The 9,349-nt window shown below is 45.9% G+C and overlaps 1 protein-coding gene across 1 annotated transcript; it reads right to left on the minus strand.

The window, feature by feature from the left end:
* Positions 1–440: 440 nt before the first annotated feature.
* LENG9 (leukocyte receptor cluster member 9) lies at positions 441–2,254 on the minus strand. The gene has a single exon (XM_063301189.1). It carries the CDS (start codon positions 1,964–1,966, stop codon positions 464–466), a length of 1,503 nt encoding a protein of 500 aa, XP_063157259.1. The 5' UTR covers positions 1,967–2,254; the 3' UTR covers positions 441–463.
* Between the last annotated feature and the right edge of the window lie 7,095 nt (positions 2,255–9,349).

The raw sequence follows: 9,349 nt of genomic DNA on the forward strand, positions 1-9,349 counted from the left end.
ATTTGTCTGCAGCACCTTAAAGCAGACATGCCCTTTCCTAGGATCATCTGTCATCTGTGGGCAGCAACTGCACAATTCCAGGAAAAGATGTAGCCCTCTCCTTCATTTATTAACAATACAAAGGAGCCTATAAAGATGCAAAACACACACAATCCTATTTAATTAAAGTATCTGGGAACTATGAAGCTATTTAAAAAACCATTATGCCTTTGTTGTGCACCATTAAGCAACTTAAACCAGGTAAGGTAAAAAGCATCATCTGTGTTTCTGTGGCATTGTTGTCTTTTTGTTTTCGTTTTGGTCAATTTTGCCAATGGAGCTTTAGCTAAAGTGCTCCAAACTGATGCTGCTAGGGAATTCTGGGAGTTGAAGTCCACACAGCTTCAAGTGGCCAAGGTTGAGAAACAGGTCTAGAGCACCACCCAGGCCTATGCGCTGCCTTTTCTAAAGAGGAGAAGTTTGCTTATATTCCACGTCCTCCATATAAATCCAATTTCAGTATGCTGACATACAAATTATCAGTTCTTTTGCCTTTTCCTACCTCATACAGACATATGGCCTCTACTGCCTGGATGCCTAGATCCTCTACTGTAGGAGCCCAAGTCAAACCTGATGGCAGCTGTGGCATTGATTTCCTCGGAGGAATCTTCGCAACAGTCAAGTGGAACTTCCCTTTGGCTGGAGGACTAATCACAGTCAGGCCCTTCTCAGCGAAGGCGTCTTCCAAACCTTGAGCCAGGACCCCCAGCTGGGGTACAGGGACTGGGGCCAAGTAAAGGACCCGTGAATTAAAAGACTCCAAGTTCCGGAAGGTGAGAAGCAAGGCTGGGGGCAGCAGTCGCTGGAAGTCAGCCTGCAGTTCTTCGAGAGCCATGATAGCTTTGTGGATTTCTTCAGGGGTGTCCAAGTGCAGCAGGCAGAGTGTGATGTGCAGTGTCGCTCTGGGCACACAGAAGGGAGTGAAGTCTGAGCTGACGGCACATAAGGCCTCTTGGAAATGTTTCACAGCTTCCCGGATCTCTGGGCTGGTGATCGGGATAGCTATGAAATGGGTGGGGCGCTCCTTGGGATAAGAGAAGCGCCTCCCTGCCCTGCTTTCCAAATCCACGTTTTCTGTTTTCACCATCACTGGTTCGTGTTCTATTTTGACAGCGCAAGCATGTTTGAATTCTTCCCTTTTAACTGAGCTGACTGCCTCTCTTTCCTTGTCTTTGCTCACCACGTTTCCTCCTTGGTTGGTGAATGTGTCTCCAACCAACTCCAAATTATCCATCACGGACTCCTGTCCACTAGCTGTCCTGTTCAGCTCTTTCTCCTTGGCTGAATGACCATCAGCCTCTTCTTGTTCAGCTTGGAGTCTATTTGGAAGACCAGACGCTTCCTTCATGGCCCGCGTGTCTTCTTCCTCCATCACTTCTAAGATGGTTTTTCCACTTCCTGTGGACCCAAAAACATCGTCTGTGCGACTGACTTTGTCCCAAACCACACGGTCTCTGTATTTAAAATACTGGATCCTATGTTTAGGGATAGCCAGTACGCCAGGACCAACAGAGGCTAGATCCTCCCATGAGAAAGAAGTAAAAGATTCCTCCAAGATGCCCAAGAACCGGTCAAGGTAGCCAATACAGAACTCTTCAGCAGGTACCTGTGTATCCCAGAGGAGTCGGGAAATGACATCCTCTGCTGTTTTCATGGGAGGTTTCTTCCCTTCTGTGAGCTGCAAGGAAGGATCATGGACAGGTCCAGGATCATCTAAATGACGAACATCTCCAGCATCACCAGGATGGTGGTTTTGGCAGCGGGCACCAAAATGGCAGCGTCCTTCCAAGAAAAAACGACAGGGAGGGTTGATCTTGGGAGACGAATGATCGATCAATGATGAATCTGGATGTGCTGATGGTTCCAGAAGACGATCAGAACAGCGGTCAGTGAGGTCCTTTCCAGAGGAGAGAGCCAATTCATCCATCACTATGGGAGGAAGAACATTAAAATCAGAAGAACAAAGGCTGCTCACATCCAGTTTCACTTGCTGGCCCAGGGACAGTTTATAGCAGATGATGCTAGAGAAATTATGGGATGTGGGGGTTCGTTGAGCTGAGAAACTCGCATTAAGGGCAAAGGTAAGGGCTCCAGCCAAGGCAGTGTGATGAGGAATTACACTGCACCAGGAAGTCTGACATAAAACCCAAGTTCAGGCATTTACCAATCTTCTCGCATGGAGACTCTTACTGTATAGGCTAACAGTAATGGGCATCAGTGGATTATTCCACCCTGTTGATGTCTCTGGTTGGAGCCCCCCAAGATGTTGGTTCAAGGCACTCTTCTTTGTTGAGGATGCTGGGTTTACAGAGATCCAGAAACCAAACCATTAACTTGCAACCTGTACTGTATCTGTACACCACAACCTTCCACCCACCATGATGAAATTCAATCCTATTTCACAACGTTTGTATAAAGACACTGCAAATTAAGTAAGTTTAACAGTCAGTTTTCCCCTTAGACCAGTGTTTCTCACCCTTAGCCACTTTAAGCTGTGTGGACTTCAACTCCCAGAATTCCCTGGCCAGCATGGGATTCTGGGAGTTGAAGTCCATACATTTTAAAATAGCTGAGTGAGAAACACTGCCTTAGACAGAATACAGGGCACCAGAATTCAAGTAACAGAACAAATTCCTAAACCAAAATTAATTGATTTTGACAAAAGTAAACTCTCCACCATTCCTGTACTTCATCACACTTGCCTTCTTTTATTTTTTATGCTTTAATGCAATTTTTTAATGTTTTATTGCAAAAGGAGAGCCAGTTTGGTCTAGTGGTTAACGCAACGGGCTAGAAGCCAGGAGACTCTGAGTTCTAGTCCCGCCTTCGGCATGAAAGCCGGCTGGATGACCTTGGGCCAGTCACTCTCAGCCCAACCCACCTCACAGGGTTGTTGTGGGAAAAATAGGAGGAGGAAGGAGTATTAGGTATGTTCGCTGCCTTGAGTTATTTATAAAAATAATAAAGGTGGGACAATTGAATGAATGAATGAATAAATAAATTTCTTTGCTTGTGAAACACCCTCTCCTTGAGAGACGGCAGCATACAAGTTTAATAAATTGTTGTTATATGAGGAAACTGAAGGCATGAGTAATGCCAATGGTTCAACTCACTTTTTAAGTCACTTTGCGGTCGCGATGTACTAAGGAGTCCGCCCCTCGCAAGCTGCTGCTGTCCGCATGTTGGACTACAATGCCTATCACGCTTAGCCACTCTGAAAATCTCCGGTAGCCTCAGCCACGGGAGGTGGGGCTGTCCTTTTTCTCTTTTCACCAGCTAACGTTTCTTCCTCGCTATCCCCCCCCCCCTTCCCTCTCACCCACACACGCACATGTAAATACCGATACGGAGGAACTGGACGCCTGGATTAATTTAGCTCCTCGCACTTTTTAAAATCAAAACCAGCGGGGAGGGAAAAAGACGAGGGGGAAAGAGAAGGTGGGTCGTGTTAGGGGAGAAATCACCTACCTTTCCCCAGTCTCTCACCGCCGCTTCCCGGTCTGAGTTTCGGCGACACCCGTTCCCTGCGCCCAGAAGCGACCACTCCCACCCCCGCGCCCCGTTTGCGGGCAGCCGGAAGCGAAGGAATGTGCAAACAGCAGAAAAGCATTGTGGGATATTCGCGCGTTGCGCCCATTTTCACGCCAAGGCCAGCAGAGGGCAGGGATGCTCCGGTTTCTTTTCCCTCGAAGCGGTCAAACGCCGCGGAGCTTATCGTAGACTGTATTTGCAATCGATTGCTGTATTGGGCGGGGGGTTCCAACATCAGAAAGAGGAGGAGCGCGCCCCAAAGCAAAGGAAAAAAGCTTTAGGGGCAGGCAGTTCTGCCCTGAGAGCTGTTTCCTTGCTGTTTCCTTCTAAAGAGATTGATTGATTGATATTATGTGCCATCAAGTCAGTGTTGGCTCCTAGCGACCACATAGATTTCCTCCATCATGATCTGTCCCCAACCTGTTCTTTCAAGTCTCCCAATGGTGCACCCATCACCACGCTGTAACTGAGTCCCTCCACCTTGCCGCTGGCCGTCCTCTTCTCTTCCCTTCCACCTTTCCCGGCATTAGAGCCTCTTCCGGACAGCTGGGTCTTCGCATAATGTGTCCGAAGTAGGATAATTGGAACCTGGTCATTGGTGCCCCCAGTGAGAACTCTAGGCTGATTTGTTTTTTTTTTAAATAATTTTTATTAAACCTTTTAAACAAGAAGATTAAAAACGAACACTAATATAAAGTGAGAAAGTGAGAAAGAAAAGAGGAAGAGAAGGAAATCAAAGAAAAGGCAGGAACTGCATGGAAAGAAAAACAGTTAAAGAAAAATAGAAAAGAAAAACATATAAGGAAGCAGCTTCTGATATTCTTCACAGAAGTTATACATACAATATATTTTAACCTCTCTCTCTGACAATATATCATATTACTCTTCTTTCTATAATCTCTCCTATCTAATCATCAAAACCATAAATCACAAGTTCAGTGTTTTTTTTTCATTTTTATGCAAAAAGTCCATAAGAGGCTTCCAGTCACCAATAATGAACTCTGGGTTTATTTGTTCTAATTCATCAGTTCGTTTTCTTGGTTGTTCTTGGTTTTCTCAGGAGTCTTCTCTGATACCAAAGTTCAAAGGGGTCAATATTTTTCTCATCCTGCTAAAGATGTATCAGCTGTTTTCCCTACCAATTTTTTGCCCTGGGCTTTATAATAGTTGCAACAGTAGGATCTCATGCCTCTATGGTTCAGCTATAACGTTACACAGAACCTCTCACCCCAGTTTAATTTGTGTTGGGGTCTAATCTTGCCTCAAGGGACACGATAATTTTAAAAAGCAAGGTTCCTCAAATAATGGGCCAAGTGTCCTTTCTTCACCACTGAATGATCACTGCCAATTCCCACACTTTGACCATTAAAGAGAAAGGTCTGAAAAACAGGCATGTCTTTCCCAGGCTGTTTTAAGCCTTGGGTCCACCTTCTTTCAAAGAAATCCATAATTTCTTTGTGTGTGACTCACAGAAAAAACAGGCAGAGTTTTGCTTGCACCATTGGGGCTGCCAACTTGATTTTTTTTTACCATACTTTGTAGACTCCCTTGTACCACCACTTTCCAGGGGTTTCCTGAAAGTCAAATCTTAGAGTAGGTGGAGGAAATCACCTTCCTTGGAAAATTTTCCTAATTGAATCTCTTCCTTCTTGTGTCATACAGGGGATTTACTCTTTTTACACAATGGTTTGTGTAAGACCAGGAAAGGAAGTATGATCAGAAAGAAACGGGGATAACCTAAATGAACTAGGAACATAAGAAGGGCCTGAGGAAGGATCAGGATAACCACTTATAGAGTCTGAGAATTGGAGTCACATGGTGGCCAGCTGGGTGCATTCAGGAAATTCACCAAGATGGGTGTCAGAACGATTACTCTCTTCCCTTGGAATTTCAGGTATCTGCTGGCTGTGATTTCAGAGACAGTGAAGAAGACAAAGAAACTTTTACCATTGTGCTTCTAGAACAGGAGGAGAAATGTGGTCATCCTCTCATTTTCTCTTGATTAACCAGTACCATCTTCCCTACCGTATGCCTGCCATGATGCATTAGATTGCAGCTTCCATAATCTCCTAGCTACCTGGTCGTGAGATTGTGACAATGGCCCATCCCTCTGGAGGGCACTAGGTTGGGGAAGGCAAATCTAGAACTTTCTTTTCCTACCTCCTCAACCTTCCGTTGTTTCCTTTTGACCTGGATTAGCCCTCCCAATTTCAATACTATTGGCTGGGAGAGAGAAGATTGGTGGAATCCCTTCATTTTCAAGGCACAACTGGAGCTGCATTAGGGTGCCTCATTTGAGTGCTTGCATATCCAGAGTCACGCCCCAAAAGGGATGGGTCTCCACTGCTTCTGTTTGGTCTCTGAAAAGAACCCAATGCATTTGAATATTAGGATGAGGAGATACAGAGATTGGGACTCAGGACCACTGCATTGGCTCTGTGTGTTCCACAGAGTATATGGCCAATTTTCCGTATTTCTCATGTCTTGGTTGAGAAGAGATTCCCTGCAGGTACGGGTTAAGAGAACTACCTGGAAGGTGCTACACCACTATAAATTAATTGTTCACAGCATCCAAGTAGAGCCCAGAAATTCAGTGGCTAAAACAAGAAAATACATGCATACAAAAAAATAAAAATAAAAAAACCCCAAAGTCTGGTAGCACCTTTTCCAACTAACATGTTTTATTAAAGGCATAAGCTTTTGCGAACTGCAGCTTGCTTTAGGGAGATGTATGGAAAGGCTAGAGCGATGTCTACAAATCCTGCCTCAGTTTAGCCCAGTGTTTCTCAACCTTGGCAACTTTAAGACGGGTGGACTTCAACTCCCAGAATTACCCAGCCAGCATATGCTGGCTGGCTGGGTAATTCTGGGAGTTGAAGTCTACCCGTCTTAAAGTTGCCAAGGTTGAGGAACTCTGTCTAGCCACTCAATGCAGCTTCAGCTCACGAAAGCTTATGCCTTTTAATAAAATGTGTTAGCTGGAAAAGGTGCTACTAGACTCTTCCTGATTTTTTGCTACCATAACGTGGCTCTCTTACAGCAAGTACAAGCAGGAAGCAGCCGCAGCTAGCAATGTTGTGTTTGGCCACAGAAAACATCTGAGATGCCCCCACCCATCTTCATAACTTTCTTCAGCCTTCCTTGAAATTGTGGGCTATTGAACCGTTGAACGAAGGCAGGGGAGGGGTCGCCACAGGGCCAGCTGAGTCACGAGTCCTCCCCACACGGTGGTCTGTAGATGGCGGCATCCTTCACCACCAACTTTTTGGAAAGCTCACCAGTGAATAAAAAGGGTTGCTTTTCTGGAGAGGAGGCTGCAAATGTTGGGAATCAAGGCTTGGACGCTTCATTATTGGAATGGGAGAGGACTTGTCTCCCTTAAGCCAACTCACAGATGGTGTGTTTCACAGGTTGCCTCTGCAACAGTTTCCTTCATCCTGTCAGGCCTGGCCTCTGTCAGGGAGCCCTCCCGCCTCCCCGCCCCCCCCCCCCCAGCTGCCCTGTTAATCCTCCGACAGGAAATTCACAGCTGGAATTGACCAGCAAACAGAGGCACCAGAACCCCAGATAAGGCTCCAGAGACACGTTGCAGCTGGAGATGCGGCAGGCAGCCCAATCAGCAAACATTTTTTTCCTTCTGGTTTGATCCCTGTTGTTGGGGGATGGGGGGCAGGGGAGAAATCCAAGCCTTGATCGGTGGCAAATGCTGAAACTCAGGTGAAATCCCTTCTCCTCCTCCTGTCATACAGTCTGCTTCTCAAAGCTCTTACACCAGGGGTGTCTGACGAGTGTGGCCATCAGAGTCAAAAAGGGTGTAGTCAAAAGTCAGAACATCAAGGTGGTGGCCACTGTAGTTCCTTTGTATGTGCAACACACATAAAAAACAGGCAGAGTTTCAATTATACCACTGGGACTGCCATCTTGACTTTTTTTGACCACATCCATGAATAGTCACCTCTCTCATTCTCCTATTGGGAAGGGAAGCTTTGTTGAAGAATTCAAGCAACATCCTGCTGGGTCAAAGCATAGCCATTCTAGTTCAGCACTTGGTTCCCACAGCGGCTGACGAAATAAAGCTGGGATGTGGATGTAATTGCTACTTCCTGCTTGTGCTCCTGAAAACTAACATTTGATTCTGGCAGTAATCTACAGCCATCGTGGCTAATCGTTATGGCTGGATTCAGCCGATGCAAGCTCAGTAAAAGAAGCCACATATTAAAGCGCCCACCAGGGCCACGAGAGATCCTCTTCAACCAGGGGCTTCCCACTCAGCCTCGTGCAGGGCAAGAGAACAGAGAGATCCACAAAACAGTGCATTGTGGGTATTTCCTGTCAAGATTCTAGCCACTTTGTCCTATTTTCCTTTCCTCTGTTTTCTTCCATATGCCCTCCACTCCCAATATTCAGCTGAACCCCAAAAAGTACTGTTCATCCCCCCTAAGACTTCTGCTCTGCAACTCCTTGCATTCCTCCTCACTTATTGCTTACCACCCACATGTTGGCATTCGGAGTCCAACCATCAGAAACTAAGGAAATGCTTAGCAAATGACAAGCAGAGCAGCAGAGAGGGTCGGGCACAGCTACAGGAAGTATGCGGCCTCAAGATTGGGCGCATGACACCAGCCTGAGCGTTAGTCCAGGCATGGTTAGAAGGTCCATATTGCAGGGCCAATCAGGTGAGGCAGAAAGTTCCCATATGTTGCAAAGATCTTTCAAGGGCAATCAGTGCATTTGTGTGCACGTTTAAGTAAATACAAAACCATAGCTGAAGAAAAGGTATGGCACTGTGATATGGCTGGAGGTCTGGTTCCTGGTATCTCCAGCTGGCATTTTGATAGGGTTGGACAGCAGGCAATAAAAAGAACATGGCTGATAGCCAGAATAACTACTAGCTATCAGGGCAGACAACCGTGATCTAGATCATCTAACATTAGCCAAAATTGGCCTTCCCCTACCTTGTGCCTGCCGGCTTCTTTGGGGCTACAAGTTCCAAACACTAGAAACACCAGTACAATGTCATCAACTGATCTGCCATACACGTTGAGCGCTGCCCTCTGCCACTGGCACAGGTGGATCACCTGACATCACTGTAAGCAGTCTTCAGAGAAGGACAGCTGCCTGTCTGCTTCTCGTCTCCACACACTCCCCACCCAGGGTTGTTGGGTATTTTTGTCATAAAATAAATCCATTCAACAGCCAATGCCTGGCCATGTTTAGACAGAGTTCCTGGCAAAAATCCCATCATAGTACTAGGAACCACAGTGATTCAGTGACAGAAGATCTGAAGATGACTATTTCAATCATTCACATTCCTCATCAAAAAGTAACCCACCTATCCTGTGACTTACAGAGCCAATAGAGAAAGTGTTAAAGGGCTGGACAGAGACTTCTTGTCCTACTCAGTTTAAGTTATGTTCACTAGGTGAAAAGGAACTGATTTCTGCAGACAATTGAAGCTACACTATTTAGTTTTTTTTAATGGCAAGTCGCACTTCTAACAGGGCATACAGAGAAATCTCAGTGTTGCTGTTTTGATCACTCAAACCAAGTGAACCGCTCAGAGTCCCTCCTTGGGGGGAGATGGGCGGTAGTACAAATTTGAGACATAAATAAATAAATAAATCACTTAAAATGGAAACGTGGGAGATGACAAGATCTACCGCCATTGTGAGGAGATGCCCATTGGGAGGAACCTCATTGGTCGTTCAAGGTCACATGGATGAGCCGCAACTGGTGCAATTTCCATAAAGACGGACAGTTCCAGAAAGATAATTCAGTG

The sequence above is a fragment of the Candoia aspera genome, chromosome 4 (assembly GCF_035149785.1).
Source record: "Candoia aspera isolate rCanAsp1 chromosome 4, rCanAsp1.hap2, whole genome shotgun sequence".
Taxonomy (NCBI): Eukaryota; Metazoa; Chordata; class Lepidosauria; order Squamata; family Boidae; genus Candoia; species Candoia aspera.